At 39.9% G+C, this 21,950-nt stretch overlaps 1 protein-coding gene across 4 annotated transcripts in view; it reads left to right on the plus strand.

Moving 5' to 3' along the window:
* Positions 1–21,950, plus strand: part of mcc (MCC regulator of WNT signaling pathway) — a 132,241-nt gene that overhangs the window by 68,910 nt on the left and 41,381 nt on the right. For all 4 annotated transcript variants that reach the window (XM_063069162.1, XM_063069163.1, XM_063069164.1 and 1 more), the window contains 3 exons: positions 2,036–2,149; positions 11,796–11,938; positions 13,945–14,087. In XM_063069162.1, the coding sequence (XP_062925232.1) occupies positions 2,036–2,149; positions 11,796–11,938; positions 13,945–14,087 (400 nt within the window). The remainder of the gene's footprint in view (positions 1–2,035; positions 2,150–11,795; positions 11,939–13,944; positions 14,088–21,950) is intronic.

The raw sequence follows: 21,950 nt of genomic DNA on the forward strand, positions 1-21,950 counted from the left end.
CAATTAAAATTATTTTGTGTTCTCGTTAATAACATATGCAGTTCATAGTATGATCTGGTATTTAAAAAGTAGTAACTGCAAAATTCAAAAAAAAATTTTTTTCTTTCTAACTTTAAATATAAAGACTACTCAATTGTATTTGACTGGACAAATACTGTGCTTTTTTCTTTAAGTTATTTGAGAAACATTGCTCAAATTTTCTTTAACTTGTTTTGCTTTAAAATACTTGGAAGTATTATAGTCATGATGTCCAAAATTAGAGGGTTTAAGATGCAAGGTAGGAAGTTCAGAAAGTCTAAGGAAGATTTTTTTCACCCAGAGTGTAGTTTGCAATCTGGAACACACTGCCAGAGAGGATAGTAGAGGAGAATAAGAATTATATTTATTATCACTGACATGTGACATGAAATTTGTTGTTTTGCAGCAGCAGTACATTTTGAATACATGATCTGCAGAAAACAAAAATATAGTGCAAAATAAGGAATAATGAGATAGTGTGCATGGGTTCTTGGATCATTCAAAAATCAGAAGAGCTGTTCCTAAATCGTTGATTATGGGTCTTCAGGTTCCTGTACTTCCTCTCTTATGATAGTAATGAGTCAAGGACATTCCTGGATGGTGAGTGTCTTTAATGATGGATGCCACCTTCTCGATGCACTGCCTCTTGAATATGTTCTTAGTGGTGGGGAGGGTCGTACACGTGGTGGAATCCTCTGGACCTTCTTGTGATCCGGTGCATTTGAGGCTATATAACAGGCTGTGATACATGCACCATACAGCCATAGAAATTTGCAATAGTCTGTGCTGACATAGCTCCTCATACTCTTAACAAAGTAGAGCCACTGCTATGCCTTTTTTTTGGAGTTGTGTTGATATGTTGGGTCCAAGATGGATTTTCTGCGATGTTGATACTCAGGAGCTTGAAACTGCTCCCCTTTCCACCACTGACCCCTAAATGAGGACTGGTATGTGTTGTTTCGACTTTTCGCTTCAATAATCAATTTCTTGGGTGTGAGGTTGTGGTTGCAACACCACTCAGCCAAGCAATCTATCTCACTCCTGTAAGGTTCCTCATCACTGTTTAAGATTGTACCACCAACAATGTAAGCATTTTTAACGGTGGTGTAACAGTGAGTGTTTTGGCTCTTCTAGTTCTGCAGGTGAGCTAACATCGTTGTTCATCAGACTTTTTCAAACTGGCTTGGGCTTCCTGAAATCAAGCATGATGATCAGGAAGGCATAAAGATGCACCGTCTCATAACTGTTGATCCCGGTGCTCAGTTACTTCAGGGTCTGCCTGACATCTGCCAGGGTGGAATGTACACCACTACCAGAATGACTGCAAAGGACTCCTTCGGCAGGTAGAATGGAGTGCACTTGACCATCAGTTGTTCCAGATTGGGGGGACCAGTATAGAGACAGAACTGCCATATTTATGTACTGTGAAGAGTTGGTCATGAAGGCAGAAATTCCAGAATATGTAGACGAGCACCTGAATCCATGAGGTATCAAAGGCAACAAGTCCAGTGTTGGATAAATGAGGTTAGTATAGGTGAGTACTTTAAGATCAACATGGATGTGGTAGAAAGAAAGGCTGTTTCTCTGATGTATGGCTTGATGACTCTACTATTCTCTAAAATATTGATCAATCAAAGATTAAGTGAAGTCAATAACATCCTCTGGATCTATGTGGTATTGACTTTCAGCCACAAAAGATGGAAAATGTAATTTTTTAAGCCAATATTTCAAACAGTGTAGTGGCTATATAGGAAGGGATGTGTAATGGAATAGCCCATGTGCCAATAAGTAAGATTTGACAGTAAAACCCTTTCAAACAGAATTATATTCCTTTTGAATTAAGTTCGTAGGTCCAGAGGCATATGTGGAAAGGAAAAAAAAAGTCTTTCTGCTTTTATGGCTGTTGTCTACCCTCAGACTGATTACAGCAATTTCTTGTCTTCATTTCAGATTTTGAACCTAGAGTTATTTTTGATTTTCATTTACTCTTTGGTAAAGCTGCTTTTTCTTTCACCAGTTACACTTGGCAGCTCTGGCATCATTAAAGACAGATATAGTTGATCTGAATAAAAGACTCCAGCATACCGAGCGGGAGAGGGACTTGTTAGAAAAGAAGCTGGCTAAATCTCAGGTAAGGTGAGAACAAAATTATGGATTATATGCTGTAATATTGACAATAACAGCATAAATTGTTCAATAAATTACAGGGTCAATAATGCAATGATTAATGAGAAATGTGATTTTGGAAATGAAAATAGTTTTATTACAAATTTCATACATTTATCTTCATGAAATAATGAGCACTCATTTTAAATTCAAGAATTTTTCTATGTTATGACGGGTGTTCAGCAAGTATCTCAGTACAATGAAAAAAAATTGAATCTATGGCATCATATTTTTAGGCCTTGCATGTCGTCTTATTGGTGGGAAATAGCACCTGAGACTTGAATCCACATTTATTTGAATGGACGTGTGTAGGGTACCATACATTCTTTACATATTCTTGGCCTGGAATATGAAAAGAAAACAGATTAAGATTCAAATTAAAATGATTTCATAGTCATAGTCATACTTTATTGATCCTGGTGGAAATTGGTTTTCGTTACAGTTGCACCATAAATAATAAATAGTAATAAAACCATAAATAGTAATAAAACCATAAATAGTTAAATAGCAATATGTAAATTATGCCAGGAAATAAGTCCAGGACCAGCCTATTGGCTCAGGGTGTCTGACCCTCCAAGGGGTCAAATCATATATGAATATGATATCTTCATATGTCTATTGCTATCTTTATGCAACTGAACATATGTCAAAAATGAAGGACCTCCCAGTAGTGCTGAGTATAACCATTGAAAATTCCTTCTTGTAGATGGTGTTCAATTAAAAGCTATACTGTGCGTCATGTAGATAAATGTTTATATTCTTGGCAGAATAGATAACTTAAATCTGCAACAATTTTCTATATCACCTGTATTTGGGCTGGAATCAAGGGCCCCTATCACAAGGGTCTACAATGAAGAAGAAAATTAGTTATATAACATTCTGGTTTCATGGCTTCTTTATGTTTATATTTCCATTTGATGTTGCAGACAATTTCAGAGTCTCTAGTCTATGCTGACTCGAAGAACCATCTCATTTTCCCTCTGATGTGTTCTCCCCATTTGTCATTAATTTCCCCCACTCATGATTGGAGGCAATTTATTGTGCCCATTGACCTATCAACTGGCATATTTTTGGGATGTGCATGGAAACCAGAGTATCCATGGGAAATCCACTTGGTCAGAGAATGAACATGTAACCTTCACACAGCATCAGAAGTCAAAGAGACAGGATCTTTACTAGCTGCAACACTGCCCTAAGTGCATGACAATTATTGATGTGTATTTGAAGTATGGACACTGTTGTATTCTGTGAAATGCTGAAACAAATTTCAGTGAAAAGCTCTTGTGAACAGCAGTGATTTGAGCAAACTGTGTTTTAATGATAATTGGAGTATAGATAATGGTCAGGATATGGTAATATTTCCATTCTGCTTTTTGCCTCTCCTAGTGCTTTCAATTTCATTTGTTATCTGCAGTTTGCATCAGCCCCAGAAATAATTTGAGAGTCTTCTTTGTGGCAAGCACCAGCACTGTGCCATTCTGTCTCCCTATCTCTACCCTGTCAAATACCTTCTCCCGTCCCATTTTGTCCCTTCCTTTTGCTTTAATTTAAATTTAGCTTCATTTCTAATTTTTCTAAATGCTGATAAAACTGTTTTCTTCAGATGCTGTTTGGCTTGCCTACTGTTCCTAGGATTTTCTGTTTTTATTTCCACGACTGACAGGTGTGGTAGCAGGAATGCTGTCACTTGACATTAAAGCAGGTTCACATTCTATGGAGGCAATGCTATTTTCTTATGGTAGCATTTTGAGTTTGCTGATTTGTTTGGAAACTATTGATAAACTACTGTGATCTTTGAACTGATGTTGACAACCATGGTGGGAATCAGTTAAAATTCCAAAGCAGTACTGAGACCTAGAGAAGTCGTGGTGTAAGCCATCTGTGGCAACACCATACAGAAGCTTTATTCTTTCGAATATGATTCACTCCAGAAATCCGTATAAGGACCTATGCAAGTTAATGTTAATGTCTCCAGAGTTCTTGACAAGGAACATAGATTTTCTGTGAGATTTTGTGAATTTCATCAAGCATGTACTTAGATAAGCTCATTCATTATGTCTCTGGCCCTGTTGATCTTTGCTTAGACTTCAATGTGTTGGGGTAGTGTGCAATCTCAAATCATTCTTGCATCTACTGGTGAGTTGACAGATGCTCTAATCATTTCTGACTGCAACCCTCATGCTCCTCAGTTCTGGCTTTTCTTGTGTTTCTGCCTGCTGCTTAACCACCTTCCATCAACTCCAGTCCTCCAAAATACATTGTGGATAATCTGGTGACTCCCATTACAAGCTTAACCAGAGTTTTTTTTCCATTGCTTAGCAAAACACGAGTAATTGTGTACCTGAAGTATTGGAAATGAGAGCTTGATTGATGGCTATTGATGATAAGAGTAGGTGCATTTGTCCTCCTGTTATTCTGTAATGTTGCCTGCTGTTGTGTACCAAAACCTCCATTGCACTCTCTGGAAAATCTTGAAGCTTGTGTGTGCAGCCAGTTCTAAAAACACAATTTAGTTTTCAAGTAACTTTTGCTATTTGTAGAATTTACCTTACTTATAAGTACTGCAGGCTGATTGCATGTTTGACATTCATTTTATCAGGCCTTCTGATGTCAATTAATAGTAAAGGCAACAGTCATGTAGACCACCAGGCAATGCCAATTTTACATTCTGCTTGCAGTGATATATGGGCGTAGGTTATGTGTACTACAACTTCAAATGCCATGAGGTATTTTCTCCCCATAACAGAGAGTAAGATTTATTTCAGATTTTCTTTGCAAATTGAATATTATTCAGTATTTTTAGTTGCTTCCATCAGTATATTACCTTTTAATTATATTCATCCTCTGCCAGTGTGACTGGGGCAGCTTCTTCCAAAGATGGAAGGTGCTGAGTAGAAGACTAATTAGTTATTTTTTCTTAAATTGCCTCTATCATTTCAGAATTTGCTAACTTCACTTTTCTCAATTCTTGCAAACTTATGATGGCGCCAATAACTGGTGATGCTTTGCATGTTGCTCCGTTTAGGACTACTTCACAGTCACAACCATGGGTACTGCAGTTAGCAACGTCGTTTTAAGACATTTAAAACGTCTATCCATCCTTAAAATGAGTGAACTTTGGTCAACAGATTTGGGTTGTGAGTGCAGTTACCCATAAAGAAAACGGAAGCGTGGAAAGTGGGCTGGTGGTCTGCAGATATGATTGAAATGCAGTTGCCATAGACTCAGTCTCAACTTTTTGCTATTGAACGTACGGTCTCTGCAAAATAAAATTGAGGACCACAGAGCAAGATTGCAGAACCAGAGGACCATCAGGATCTGCTGTGCAATTTGATTCATGGAAACCTGGCTAACCCCTGCCATTTCAGATGCAGCACTGCAACCCAGAAGCTTCACTGTTCACTGAAATGACAGGATAGCTGACTCTTTTAAAGGTAGAGAAGGGGGAATATGTTTCATGATTAACTCATTATGGTGCAGAGACATGGTGGTTCTCAATCCTGCTCAACTGACCTGGAGCAGCAAGCAGTCAAGTGTTAATTTTATCTGCCGATAGAGTTTTCTGCCATCGTCCTGGTTGTGTTGTACATTTTATCTGTAACGTCATGCAGGCAATGGAAGATCTGGATACCATGATCAGCAGGCATGAAACAACACACCCTGATGCTTTCTCAATCATTACGGGGGATTTCAACCAGGCCAACTTGAAGAAGTCGCTGAATAACTACCACCAACATATCAACTGTGGAACAAAGCTGACCACTGTTATATCACCATCTAGAACATTTATCACCTGGTGTACAAACAGTGTCCACAGAACGCAGCACCAGAGGTGAGGACGAAGGAGGTATGGTCAAGGGAGACAGAGGAATACATACAGAACTGCTTTGAGTTGGTGGACGGAACAAGAATTCAGGGATTCATCTTCGAAACTGAGTTACACCACAGTTGTCACTGACTTCATTATGACCTGTGTGGTTGAGTATTGTCCTTTGATACCTCAATACAATAGCTATCACTACAGAGGTAGTGCTGAGCAAACTTATGGGCCTGAAGATAGTTAAGTCCCCCGGTCCTGATGGAATGCATCTCAGGGTACTGAAAGAAATCTAGGCAGGTCCTGGCAGATTGGAAGGTGGCGAATGTCATGCTACTGTTCAAAATAGGATGTAGACAAAAGGCTTGTAACTATAGGGCTGAGAAGTGGCAGATGGGGTTCAACCCGGAGAAGTGTGAGGTGGTACACTTTGGAAGGACAAAATCCAAGGCAGAGTACAAAGTAAATGGCAGGATACTTGGTAGTGTGGAGGAGCAGAGGGATCTGGGGGTACATGTCCACAGATCCCTGAAAGTTGCCTCACAGGTGGATAGGGTAGTTAAGAAAGCTTATGGGGTGTTAGCTTTCATAAGTCGAGGGATAGAGTTTAAGAGTCGCGATGTAATGATGCAGCTCTATAAAACTCTGGTTAGGCCACACTCGTAGTACTGTGTCCAGTTCTGGTCGCCTCACTATAGGAAGGATGTGGAAGCATTGAAAAGGGTACAGAGGAGAGTTACCAGGATGCTGCCTGGTTTAGAGAGTATGCATTATGACCAGAGATTAAGGGAGCTAGGGCTTTACTCTTTGGAGAGGAGGATGAGAGGAGACATGATAGAGGTGTACAAGATAATAAGAGGAATAGATAGAGTGGATAGCCAGCGCCTCTTCCCCAGGGCACCACTGCTCAATACAAGAGGACATGGCTTTAAGGTAAGGGGTGGGAAGTTCAAAGGAGATATTAGAGGAAGGTTTTTTTACTCAGAGAGTGGTTGGTGCATGGAATGCACTGCCTGAGTCAGTGGTGGAGGCAGATACACTAGTGAAGTTTAAGAGACTACTAGGGAGGTATATGGAGGAATTTAAGGTGGGGGCTTATATGGGAGGCAGGGTTTGAGGGTGGGCACAGCATTGTGGGCCGAAGGGCCTGTACTGTGCTGTACTATTCTATGTTCTTTATAGGCCAACATGAGGAATTCTGCAGATGTTGGACATTCAAGCAACACACATCAAAGTTGCTGGTGAATGCAGCAGGCCAGGCAGCATCTCTAGGAAGAGGTACAGTCGACGTTTCGGGCCAAGACGCTTCGTCAGGATTAACTGAAGGAAGAGATAGTAAAAGATGTGAGAGGTGGAGGGGGAGATCCAAAATGATAGGAGAAGACGGTGGGGGGGGGGGGATGGAGCCAAGAGCTGGACAATTGATTGGCAAAAGGGTTATGAGGGGATCATGGGACAGGAGGCCTAAGGAGAAGATAAAGGGGGAGGGGGGGTTAATAACCAGAGGATGGGCAAGGGGTATAGTCAGAGGGACAGAGGGAGAAAAAGGAGAGAGAGAGAAAGAATGTGTGTATATAAATAAATAACGGATGGGGTACGAGGGGGAGGTGGGGCATTAGCGGAAGTTAGAGAAGTCAATATTCATGCCATCAGGTTGGAGGCTACCCAGACGGAATATAAGGTGTTGTTCCTTCAACCTGAGTGTCGCTTCTTTCTCTCTCTCTCCTTTTTCTCCCTCTGTCCCTCTGACTATACCCCTTGCCCATCCTCTGGTTTCCCCCCTCCCCCTTTTCCTTCTCCCTGGGCCTCTTGTCCCATGATCTTCTCATATCCCTTTTGCCAATTAACTGTCCAGCTCTTGGCTCCATCCCTCCCCCTCCTGTCTTCTCCTATCATTTTGGATCTCCCCCTCCCCCTCCCACTTTCAAATCTCTTACTCTTCCTTCAGTTAGTCCTGAGGAAGGGTCTCGACCCGAAACGTCGACTGTACCTCTTCCTATAGATGCTGCCTGGCCTGCTGCGTTCACCAGCAACTTTGATGTGTGTTTCTTAACTGTAGGCCAGTTAGTTTAACACTTATAGTTGGGAAAATGCTTGAAACTATCTTTAAAGAAGAAATAGCGAGGCATCTGGAAAGAAATGGATCCATCAGGCAGATGCAGCATGGATTCAACAAAGGCAGGTCCTGTTTGACAAACTTACTGGAGTTCTTTCTGGATAGAGGGGAATAGATGGATGTTATTTACTTGGATTTCCAGAAGACATTTGATAAGGTGCCACATAAAATGCTTATCCATAAGATAAGAATGCATAGTGTTGGAGGTGATGTATTAGCATGGATAGAGGACTGGTTAACTAATAGAAAGCAGAGAGTTTGGATACATGGGTGTTACTCTGATTGGCAGTCAGTGGTGAGTGGTGTGCCGCAAAGGTTGATGCTGGGCCCGCAACTGTCCAAGATATACATTAATGATCTGGAAGAGGGGACCGAGTGTAGTGTATCTACGGTTTGCTGTTGATATTAAATTGAGTGGAAAAGCAAATTATGCGGAAGATATGGAGAGTCTGCAGAGAGGTATAGATAGGTTAAGTGAGTGGGCAAGGGTCTGGTAGATGGAGTACAATGTTGGTAAATGGGAGGTCATCCACTTTGGAAGGAAAAATGAAAGAGCAGATTATTATTTGAATGGTAAAAAATTGTAGCGTGCTACTGTGCAGAGGGACTTGGGAGTGATTATGAATGAATCACATAAGGTTGGTTTGCAGGTGCAGCAGGCTATCAAGAAGGCAAACGGAATGTCGGCCTTCATTGCTAGAGGGATTGAATTTAAGAGCAGGGAGGTTATGCTGCAACTGTACAGGGTACTGGTGAGACCACACCTGGAGTACTGCGGCAGTTCTGGTTTCCTTACTTGAAGAAGGATATATTAGCTTTGGAGGCGGAGCAGAGGAGGTTCACGAGGTTGATTCTGGAGATGAAGGGGTTAGACTATAAAGAGGGATTGAGCCGCCTGGGACTGTACTCGCTGGAATTCAGAAGAATGAGAAGAGATCTTATAGAAACATATAAAATTATGAAAAAGATAGATAAGATAGAGGCAGGAAAGTTGTTTCCACTGGTAGGTGAGACTAGAACTAGGGGACATAGCCTCAAGATCCGGGAGAGTAGATGTAGGATGGAGATGAGGAGGACTGCTTTTCCCAGAGAGTGGTGAATCTGTGGAATTCTCTACCCAATGAAGCAGTAGAGGCTACCTCAGTAAATATATTTAAGACAAGGCTGGATAGATTTTTGCATAGTAGGGGAATTGAGGATTATGGGGAAAATGCAGGTAAGTGGAGATGAGTCCATGGCTAGATCAGCCATGATCTTATTGAATGGCAGAACAGGCTTGACAGGCCAGATGGCCTACTCCTGCTCCTATTTGTTATGTTCTTAAAAATGTACTGGACATTCCCAAACCATAAATCGTGGATGAACAGGAGATGCCTAGCCTGCTGAGGTCTAGATCTGTGGCATTCAAGACTGATGATCCAGAGCTATACAAGAAGTTCAGGTATGACCTCTTCCGATTGAAGTTAGAGATAGAATTTAATGCACATCAGCTCTGGCAGGGTTTGTAAGCCATTGCTTCCTACAAGGCAAAACCTAACATCATGATTGTCTATGAAGCTTCACTCCCAGATGAACTCAACACCTTCTACGTACGCTTTGAAAAGGAGAATAAAATTATACTTGTGTGAATCCCTACAGCAGCTGGTGACCTGATGATCTCTGTTTTGGAGGCTGACGTCAGAACCCTTACAAGGCAGCAGGCTCTGATAATGTACCTGGTATGGCACTGAAAACCTGTGCTCACCTACTGGCGGGGGTATTCAAGGTCATCTTCAATCTCTCACTATGATAGTTGGAATTTTCCATCTGCTTCAGCAGGGCAACGATTATACCAGTACCCAAGAAGAGCAATGACTATCACCCAGTTGCACTCACATCTAATATGATGAAGTGCTTTGAGAGGTTGATCTTGGCCAGAATCAACTCCTGCCTAAGCAAGGACCTGGACTCTCTGCAATTTGCCTATAGCTACAATAGGTCTACATTGGATGCAATCTCAATGGCTCTCCACTCAGCCTTGGATCTCCTGAACAGTAGCAACATCTACACCAGGCTGCTGTTTGTTGATTACAGCTCAGCATTCAACATCATTATATCATTATACCTTTAGTATGAATCAACAAGCTCCAAAACCCAGGCCTCTCTGCCTCACTGTTCAACTGGACCCTTGACTTCCTCATCGGGAGACCTCAGTCATTGCGGATCAGAAATAACATTTTCTCCTTGCTGACTATTAACACTGGCACACCTCAAAGATGTGTGCTTAGCCCACTGCTCTAATCTCTCTGCACCCACTATTGTGTGGCTAGGTGCAGTTCAAACGCCATCTATAAATTTGCTGGTGACACAACTATTGTTAGCAGAATTTCAGATGGTGACGAGGTGGCGTATAGGAGCAAGTTGGTTGAGTGGTGTAGCAATAACCTTGCACGCAACGTAGTTAAGGCCAAGGAATTGATTGTGGACATCAGGAAGGGGAAGCTGAGGGAACACACACCAGTTTTCATTGCAGCATCAGCAATGGGATAGGGTGAACAGTTTTAAGTTCATGGGTATGAACGTTTTTGAAGATCTCTCCCAGGTATAATATTGATGCAATTACAAAGAAGGTATGGAGCAGCTATATTTAATTAGGAGGAGATGTGGTATGACACCAAAGACTCGTTAATTTCTACAGATGTACTGTGGAAGGCATTCTAACGGGTTGCATCACTGATATGGAGGAGCAAATGTGCAGGAATGGAAGAAGCTCCAGAAAATTGCGAACTCAGCCAGCTCTGTCATAGGCACTAGCCTCCCCAGCATTCAGGACATCTTCAAAAAGTGATGCCTCAAAAGGCATCGTCAAGGACCCCATCACCCAGGATATGTCCTCTTGTCATTGCTACCATCAAGGAGGAGGTACAGGAGCTTGAAGGCACACACGCAATGCTTTAGGAAGAGCTTCTTCCACGTTGGCATCACCTTTTTTGAAATATATTTTTCTTATTGTAACTTATAGTTTTTATTATGTATTGTAATGTACTGCTGCTGCAAAACAACAAATTTCATGACATATACCAGTGATATGAAACCCAATTCTGATTTAAACAAAAGTAACAATCTATCTTTTTTAACTGTATGCTTTGCCATCTTTTAGCATGACATTGTGGTTTGTTTTATTTCTTTACTACTTGATAGTTCATCTGTATTAAAAACACTCTAAATGAAGATGAAGATTTACTTGACAATCTTGTTAAATATGACTCAATAGCAAATGGAGCGAAATTTTATATTTCAAATCTACCCTTTACATTCCAAAAGTACTCCATTGTATTAAATTCTTCCTGAAATATAATTATGGTTATTAATTAGGCATCTCTGGTGGCAATATCCCATAAGTAGTTCATGAGAAATGTTACTTTTAAATAGGGCTATTGGATTAATTACATATATATGAGAGACAAATTTAGAATAACAATGGATTTGTTTAGAGGCAAGTTACAAAATTGAATTGCAAACCAATGTTTATGGATCAGTATTTATCAACCAAAATCTTTTTAGATAGTTGTTTTCTGACTGCGGGTTGAAGGAGCCATGACTGAAGATTAGTCAATCGGAAAGTTAACCTCAGAAATTATTTAGTATAGTAGAAAAGGGCAATCTTGATGCTTTTCACTTTATGTATTGTCTTTTTAGTGCGAACAATCTCATATGATGAGAGAGCACGAAGATACTCAGGAAAGGACAACGCTACGCTATGAAGAACGCATTACTGAGCTCCATAGTATAATTGCAGAGCTAAATAAGAAGATTGACAGGCTGCAGGGAACAACAATAAGGTAAACAGTATCAGAATATCATATTAATATTGTTTTTAATTTGTTTTCAGATTTTTGTGATTAAAAAGCCGAAGTATATTGTTCTATTGTTACTGAGTGGGTGCTGTCATGCTAGTAACATTCTAGAGCTATGATGCCATGAAGTTTATTGAATAACAAGTCTTGTTTCTCAAATATGTGATATTCTGTTTTTGTGTTTTATTAGCTAGTTGTTTGGAGGCTATACAGTTATGTTTATGAAACTTAAATTGACAAACAATGCATTTTTACTTGTTGGAGGTTCTGCTCCCTCTGATGGCACAGAAATATCATTGACTTCCATGGAATATCATTGTTGGTATTATTTCCTTGAGCCGTAATCACAATTCTCTGCAGTTTGTTGTGGTCATGGGCAGAGCAGTTGCCATGCAAACCTGTGATGCATCCATGGACTTGTTTCGATGATAGGTTGAAGATGTCTGGGAGGCTGGAGTTGATGTGTGCCATCACATGTCCAACATTTGGGAGTTCAATTCTGGTGCTGTCTGTAAAGTGTTTATACGTTCTCTCTGTGAACATGTGGGTTTTCTCCTCGTGCTCCAGTTTCCTCCCACAGTCCAAAGATGTACCAGTTAGTAGATTATAGGTCATTGTAAATATTCCTGTCATTAGGCTGGTGTTCAATGGGTGGGTTGCTGGGTGGAGTGGCTCATTGGGCCAGAAGGGCTTGTTCTGTACTGCATCTCTAAATAAAATTAATAAATAGATCGCGCAGTCACATGGTTTTATAATGACAGTGTCTGAAGCAAAAAATAAACTGCTGGAAGGACTCAGTGGGTCAAGCAGGATCTGTGGAGCAAGGGATGGTCAATGTTTCAGTGCATGACCTTGAATCAGGACTGCGAATGGAAAAGAAAGATGGCCAGTTCTGAGCTGTATGCAATGCGATTTCTGTATTCAGATATTTGGACACCTGCTATAGACCAGTGAGTTTTTAACTGATTTGAAAGCAGGCTAATTTAGGCTGGACTTTGCTTTTCCAACAGGTTTGGTGACGGGGCCAGTTCTCCCCAGCATCTCTTTCTCTCCGTGTCTTTACCACTCCCCAACCCCCAAGTATTAACGTAAGAAGATTCATGTTGTTGAGGCTTGGGGAAGCAAGTTCTTGCATGGGGATCCACACAAGGTTCTTCTGCCAGTATGAGGGTTAGTAGGTAGTGTGGCATCTCACTTATAACCAGAGACTGTAGTCCAAACATTTTACTCTTTTAATAAATTAACATATTAAAATTAACTTTGCATTTCAATTAAGTAACACTAAATAAAATAACCTTGTTTACTATTAAAGTCATAAAAAGCATTTCAAAAATTAGTGCTCCAATTTTCAACTATTTGGTTAAATAAATCTCCATTGGAGCCAGTTGAATGGAAGAAATTTACATGCCAAGCAAATGGGTACTAAAATCTGTCCAAATGTATATATTTTGATCATTAGAAGATAACATGAATAACCCTTGAGCATTTGGAATGATTAATGTAATTGCATTTATAGAATAGGTTTAAACAAAATTTCTTAATCAAGAGCTAAACTTCAATGGATATCATTCTACCGGCACAAAGTAAGGAATGACAATAATGAGCTCTAAATTTAATGAAGTTAAATTTTGTAGCTAATGTAAATATTGGAAAAGCTTATCAAATTGGATTGGCTAATTTAAGAATTTTGAGCCTTTTAGCTTTTATTTCATATTTATAACCACTTCACTTTTTGCCTTAAAGCTTTGAAAAAAATAAACTGTTTTTTCAAATGGAAATTTCTTGCTTTAATTCATTAATTGCTATATCCACTGAAATATATATGGACATTTTTACATTACTTCCTTGTTGCTGAAGTGCATGTCGAATTATTCTCTCACCACTAGCATTTTGACTTTTCACTGTAATATTTCAATTAATATTTTATATCTAGGAACTAAATTCGGCTCTTTCCATATTAATAAGCCTAACTATTTTGTGTTTTCCCACAGAGAAGAAGATGAATGTTCAGATTTGCGATCAGACCTTAGCCACAGTCAACACGAGGCAAACGAAGATTCCAGAAGTATGGATCAGGATCAGACTTCTGTTTCGGGGCCTGAGAATCAGTCGATGATGGTCTCTGTAGATATAGGTAAGATGATCCTAACACAAAATAATGTATTACACAGTATAACCAAAAAGTTTTTTTTAAAGATTAGAATGCTTATTTAGACTTTAGATGTTTATAATGTGAAATAAAAACAGAAAATACTGCAAGCACTCAGCAAGCTTGGCCATGTCTGCTTTAATGAAAGGTTATTCATCTGACACGAGCTGTTCCACAGACGTTATCTGATCCTCATGTTTGCCGAACTTCAATTTTATTTTTTATTTTGTTTTGTTAGATTATATCCTTTATACCATAAGGTAATTTTAATGTCTTACTTATAATAAATGTGATGATTTTAACTCCTTGGAAAAGAGAGGGTAGAAATTTGACAGATTCTGGGGAGGGAGGGGGGAGAGGAAATGAAGATGCATTGCAAGACATAAATTCGCCTTTCAGTTATCTAGGCGATATTTACAGTCCTATATGATGAACACTGAAAAAATTTGATTTAACATATCTGCTCTTTCTCTATTTCTTGTTATTAATTAAATCACTGGCCTTCTCCTCTAGAGGTCTCACACTCACCTTCTTCCTATGTGTATATCCGCAGAAACACTCATTGCTTCTTTTACTGTTGAGTACAACAGTCCTCTCTCAAATCAATTTTTTTCTTGAGATTTTTAATCTTTTGCTGCTAAATCCTAAAATCTTCTCAGACCTCTGGCCTTCCACCAGTACTTGCTACCTTGCATGCTCTAGTTTTTAATTTAATGGTGTTCCTCATTCTCATTAGTTCCTTATTTCTGGTTGAGATAATATCTAATGAGTGTTGTGGATCAGCTGTTTGAATGTCTATTACTGGTCACCTGTTAAATGTCTCTGAGGTTATTCTTTTCCCCCCTTCCACCTACCTTCATGCAACTATAATAGTCCTTACTTGAGCTGAAGTCCACGGCTTTGGTCTTCTGTTCACACTCAAACTGCATCTGGAATTCTTTCATCTTGAGGAACCTGATAAGAGCAAGTGTATTCTGGGCTTACCTAAAGCACTAAGTGCTTCAGGAAGTGGAAGCAATTTATTGTGGAAAAAAGTGATCACCTTAGAATGCAGCAGCTTCAATGAAATTCAGCCCTATGTTGAAATTCTAATGCTTACAAACATCGGTAACCTAACATAATCTTATAAAATATTCAAGCTCTGATTGAATATTTCTGTCAGTAGTAGGTTTGCGACCATGGACAAGATGTGGTGTCCTAGAGAGGAAGGTAGGCTGGTGGAGAAAATTGAGTAGGTGGTAGAATGTTGTTGGTTGGCAAATGTTAACAAAATGTCATATTTTTATATTAAAGTTTGCTGAGCTCCTTGTGTATTGAAATTCAACTTATCCAGGCAAGTTAGGAATGCTCCTTTGAGTTCCTCACTTGTGCTTTGATGGTCAAAATATCAGTCATTGCATGTGGTTCTGACCTGCCCTTGTGCCAGATGAGTTTTTCTAATGTTTGCCAAATCCTGGATAAAGTATAACTGAAGTTGAAAGAAATAATGTATGTACAGTGTAGTTTCACTGAACAGAATCACCAAAAACGATTTGTAGAAAAAAAAATCGGCACGTACACGCATGCGCACACAGATGCCCACGCAAGGCTTTATGGTCATGGTAGTCTTTCTCGGGGTAAACACAACGTAGTTGACTGCTACTCTTGTCCGTTGGCAACCCTACACCCTCCCCCGCCCCCCAACCCCGGGTCGGCCGGTCTGCAAGAATATTGTCAATAATAAACCGGTCCGCGGTGCATAAAAGGTTGGGGACCCCTGATTTAAGTACTGGGCCTGATTGAAAAGGTCAGGGTGTCAGGTCTAGAGGTGAGGGATGTACTAGTGTTCAGCTCACTGCGCTGAACTGAGGCTGTGACCTGCAACTAATGGGCTTTTCCATCGGCTGCAACTGGCTTCTTGTTTGTGGAATCACCTTTGTGAACATCAGCTCTGAATGTTATTTTGTTACTTTTATTGTTTGCACATTGGATGTCTGACAGTCTTTTTTTTAATGAGTTCTATTGAGTTTCTTTGTTTTGTGGCTGAATGCAAGGAGATGAATCTCAAGGTTGAAAGTAGTATACATACTTTGATAATAAATGTACTTTGAACTGTTCTGGTTCACATAAAATTGTGATGAAGATGTGTATAGTGCAATGCAGCAAGACTGATGTCATGGATTACGTCACCAAGCAAGAAGAGATCAAAGGTGCTGGTCAAAAGTGATAAGATTTTAGTTAAAAATTCAGGATTATTGGGAGTGTAGACAAAGTAAGCTACAATAGCATTGTTTTAATAGGTTGGGATAAGAGAGTGTAGGTTTGAATGGTCAAATATGGGATATAAGTGATTGCAGTATTCAAAAGGAGATGGTGACTCTTGGAAAAGGAAGTACAGTGGATTCTGGTTAATTGGGACGCATTGGGACCAGTACGTTTGGCCCAAGTAAATGGTTGCTGCAGTTAGCTGAAATTCAATTGAAATACCGTAAATTCTGGTGTATAAGCTGACCTGGAGTATAAGCCAACCCCCCATTTTCAAGATTAAAAAAGTGACTTTTTCATGTTACCTTTGTGTAAGTCGACTCCTTTTGTAGAGGGTTTGGATCAGGGAGGGAAGTTTTGGATTAGGTTCCCACTGGTAAAGAATCCTCTGAAATGTAACCCCCGTGAAACCATTTAGCATCCATCGTAATGTTGTTAAAACATAACATGGGGTGGCGGGATCAGTACGTGTACTCAGTATTGAGTTTGCGACCACCATGTACAAAAGATTAAAAGGAATGCAATGTGATGCTGGCTTCAAACTGAAGGTTGTTGATTTTGCTAAAGGAACGAATAATTCTGCAGCTGCTAAGAAGTTTAGTGTAAACGAGAAACAAGTGAGAGAGTGGAGAAAGGCAGAGGGAAATGCCAAAGATGAAATGTGCAAATGTGCAAACCGCAGGAAAACATGCTAGTGGCCAGAACTGGAAGAAAAAGTTTTAGAGTCGGTGAATCGGTGTATCGTCTGGATACATTGTTACCAGAGAAATGATTTGAGTTCAAGCGTTGAAATGGGCTGAAAAACACAGTGAGGTCAGCGAAAATTTCAAAGCTATGTGAAGTTGGTGCACCCGATTTATGAATAGACGTGATCTTGTGTTGAAACAAAAAACAAAGATTGCTCAGAAGTTGCCGAGTCACCTTGAGAATAACATTATGGCCTTCCAATCATTTGTAATCAAGCATTGAAAGGCACATTCTTACCCGCTCTCACTGATTGGTAACATGGACGAGGCACCAATGTTCTTTGATTTTGCTGGCAACCACACTGTCAATCAGAATTGGGGGAAAACAGTCCTTGTCAAAACAACTGGATACGAGAAGCAACATTTTACTGTTGTGTTAACGTGTATGGCTGATGGGACCAAACTACCACCGATGGTGATTTTTAAGAGGAAAACATTCCCAAAGAAAGAAAAATTCCGGCAGGGTGTTGTTCACGTTCAAGAATGCGGCTGGATAGACAAAGCGGGTTGCTTGAAGTGGGTTAAAGAGGTATGGCGTCAATGTCCCGAAGGTTTCTGGAAGGAAAAGTTGCTACTTGTCTGGGACATGTTCAAAGCGCACTTGTCAAGTGAGACAAAAGCAACATTGAAAGCTGAAAATACGGACATAGCAGTCATCCCCGGTGGTTTGACGTCCATGCTCCAGCCACTAGATGTGAGTTTAAACAAACCATTCAAAGAATCCATGTGTCGACAGTGGAATGAATGGATGATGTCTGGAAATCAGTCATTCACTCCAGCGGGAAATATGAGGGCTGCATCTCTAGCTACAGTTTGCGAGTGAGTAGTGCAATCGTGGGAGGAAATGAAGGCCGAGTGCATTGTGAAGGCCTTCAAGAAGTGCAGCATCAGCAATGCTTTGGATGGCACTGAAGATCATTTGCTTTGGGAAGAAGACGATGGAGATTTGGCAGCCAGTAAATCTGCAAATGATGATGTTGAAGCAGAAATTGAGAGTCCTTACGATGATATGGTGACTGCTAAAGAATGGGACATGATTTTTGGAGAGTCAGATAATGAAGAGTGTGAGAGTTTAAAGCTCTGAACGTTTGACGACAACAACGTGTACAAGTAAATTGAGAAAAAGAATGTGTTTTGTAGAACTTTTCTTTTGTGTAGATTTCATAAGCGTTTGTATTTTCTTTTGTATTTGACTCAAAAACAGCCAATAAATATGACTTGTCTTCTATGTATTCATTTTTCCAAAGTTGGCACCCTTTGTATAAGCTGACCCCCTAATTTTAGGACCAAAATTTAGGGCCAAATTCTGGGCTTAGACATTGTAATTTACGGTAGTTAAAAGGTATGAAAAAGACGAAGTACCTTTTAACTGAGTAACACTTCATGCATTTAAATAAAATATAGAACAAATTACTGTCAATACCTTCACAGTACTATAAAACTGTAAATTAGTTCCGAATAGTTTTCAATGGAGGAACTCATCTGCCGTGTTCTTTTGATTGACAGTAACTGAACAAGATCAGCGTAGACACATAGTACAGATAATAGACTGCCTTCATTCAATCTTTTGGACCATGGATTCCCAACCTTTTTTATGCCATCGAGCCATACTATTAACTGAGAGGCCTGTGGGCCCCAGATTGGGAACTTCAGACAACTGCATCCTCCAAATCTTCAGTTTCATTCAGGATGATGTTGATACCTTCGTAATTGCTAACTTGTCACAGTGGTGAAATTGTTTCATTTTCACTCCAGGCCATTTCTGGCATCTCCAAGCCTGAATGCTTGAAATCATGGTGAACAAAACAGTTCTGAATTATGTTGCTGTTTATTTCTCCTCGCCAGCTATCAGTGACAAAAATCACTGCTGTTTGAACACAAAAAGACACAACTGACACTATTTAAAAACTTATTGCTGTAAGCATGGTGCAGTGTCTAGCAGCCATACAAGTGTACACATTGATGCTATTCAGAAATCGGCCACAGTTTCCTACCTCAATTAAGTGGCGTAATGTCCCAAATAAATGAAAGAAATCCTGACTATTTTCTCAAATTAATTTTTGTTCTTTAAGAGTTGTCCCAAATAAACAGCTGCCCCAATTAACCAAAGGCCCATTTAACTGGAATCCACTGTAATTTTAAGTTTAAAAAAAAACAAGTCAGGAGAGAGAAGACTTGGACGTATTTTTATAAAAATTAAACAAAGGTGCTAGATATCAGACTATTAATCAAATGAATATAGTTAATGTTTTATTTCTGCCTTTTTTCTTGGTAACTCAGTGGGAGGTTGAGGGGAAAAAATTACATTTTAACTAAGCTGTTTGCATGTCAGACAAGAATGTGCTATGAGAATTGATTCAAGCCAAAAGTGAATAAGTTCAATAGTTTGTTGGGCTGGCAAAGAGAGAAGTGTTTCCTTAATTAAGAAATCATGTTAAATTTCCCATCCAATTTCTAATTTGGAATTGAAATTTGCAAGCAAATCTGTAGCAAAACCATTTAAAGAAGCAGTTGCTAAATATTTGGTAAAGGATGGCATTTCAGAAGATGTTGGAGAAGAAAGAGATGGATACGAGTCAGGAACAGGAATATAGGGGATCATTTTTACTTTTGTAACGGGGCAGAATTGAAGGGAAGGTGGAGAAATGAAAAGAAGTTAGAGAAATTGATGTTCATACATCAGGTTGGAACCTACCCAAACAGAAAATGAGGTACTGCTTCTCCAACCCAAGAGTTGCCTCATTCTGGCGGTAGAGGATGCTGTGGACCAACATGTTGGAATGGCTATGGGGATTAGAATTTAAATGGTTGGCAATTGGGAAATACTGCTTGTTGTGGATGGATTGAGTTTGCCTTTATATTAAATTATATCTTGGACTTAAAGGAGTGGAACTTAAGGTTGTAGTGGGAAACAGTAGTGCAGTGGTTTTAAGGAGAACCAGATATAAATTTTCACAAGAGAGGGTGGTTATGAATTGTAAGAACAAATTGGTTAGTTGTGGAAATGGTGTGTAAAAGACTGCAGTTGGTATTTGAAAATGGAGAAGTGAATCAAAAGGGCAGTCCCCTGCAATCTCTCCCTTTGGAATGGGCACAGAAGAAAGATTGAGAAAAGGACCTTATCTCTAAGGAAGAAAAAGCACAGGTTATTCCATTGTTTCTGCTTTTGAGTAAGTGAGTGAGACCATGGATGTTGTATTCTAGCTGCCTAGATACTTAAGCTTGGACAGTACGATATGGAGGGCAAGCTGTTGCCTATGTAGCAAACTCCCCCTCACCATGCATTCAATGAACCAAAAGGAATGGTAGAAAACCATACAATTTGGTACCAGCAGCATTGCAGGAGTTGCAAGTCTGTGTTGAACTCAACATAGGACTGTCTTAGGGATATCATCTCCTGATTTATTCCTCTGGGTTTACTCCCAAAGCCTTCCCCATGAGTGGGTATAACCACAAGGCAGCACAGGTTTGAGATCAGAGTTTTCCTTCTTCTAGATGAGCTGCCGACCATGGCTGACGAGCCACATCTACCCGAAGCGACTGATTTTAAGGCACCGGTAACCTGTCTTTGCCCCTTCTCCTGTCAGTAGAAAGAGTTCCCATGGGCTTAGGAGCTAAGCCACATGTGAAGGCCAGGAGCTGGACTTGTTTGTTAGAGGCCATTGGGAGCATTTAATAGGTAGGGGGAGCTTGACCTCATTACTATCCCTGGCTCTAACAACCTTGAGGAACCAAATTGTTTCTGCTTTTAATGTCTCCTATATTTCCTACAGTTGGAATACCAGAAGGTATTTGATAATTTGACAGATTAGAGATGATTACAGAAATTAAAAACTCTTAGCATATGGTAACATTATAGATAGAAAATCGGTTACCAATGAAACAGTAGAGATAAATGGTCGTTATCAGCTGGAAAGATGTAGCAAGTGGTATGCCACAGGAATAGGACTGGGGCCTGAACATTTTGCAAATTATGTAAATGACATAAATAATGGCACCAAGATACAATTGCTAAATTTGCTGAAAGGTGGGAAAGCAACCTGGAGCACAGCTTGTAAAATGACAACTGATCCTCCACTTTTCAGTTAATGATGCAGATGCTGAAGGAATAAAAGCTGCTTTCCTGGATTATCCTCTAAAAGTGCACTGCATGCCTCATCAGGCTTTTCATTATGACTTTCAAATGTGATATCAATCTGACAACTAGGAAGGAATATTATCCAGAGGAAAGTGGGAGCTAGTTGCCATCTGCTCATTTATTACTGTAGAGCAATGACAGCGATCAAAGACCTTCCTGAGGAATACAGGGGGACATAACGTAACTGGATGTGGGATCACAATGTATGAATCTCAAGTTTGCAGACAACACAAAATGGGAAACAATATAAATAAGTTCCAATATAATTTAGACAAGTTGAGCAATGGACCAAATTCATGGTAGATGGAGTATATCAAGGATAATTGTGAAATTATTCACTTTGCTTCTGAAGTATTATTATCTGAATAAGGATAGATTAGCAAAGAGGGAGGTGCTGAGAGACTCTGATGTCCTTGTACACTAGTTTGTGAAAGTAAGTATTTGGTTACAACAAGGAGTTTCTCCAGCAGTTGGTTCTTTACCCTAGGTTATAGCATTAGCAGTCTCTTGTGTGGCCATTACCATAAACAGCTGTGATGTTTCTGCTGCTGGACTGTTGAGTCATCAGCCGGGTCCATCCGTCTTCAGATGTTTCATCCCCTAACTGAGAACATCCTCAGGATGGTGGGACAGCAGAAGGTGATCGGTCTTCTACCCCCGATGGTCAGACATCCAGCTATTATTGTCTCTTTGCAGCCAAAGCCAACTGGACGCTCTCTC

This window comes from Mobula hypostoma, chromosome 16, assembly GCF_963921235.1.
Source record: "Mobula hypostoma chromosome 16, sMobHyp1.1, whole genome shotgun sequence".
Taxonomy (NCBI): domain Eukaryota; kingdom Metazoa; phylum Chordata; class Chondrichthyes; order Myliobatiformes; family Myliobatidae; genus Mobula; species Mobula hypostoma.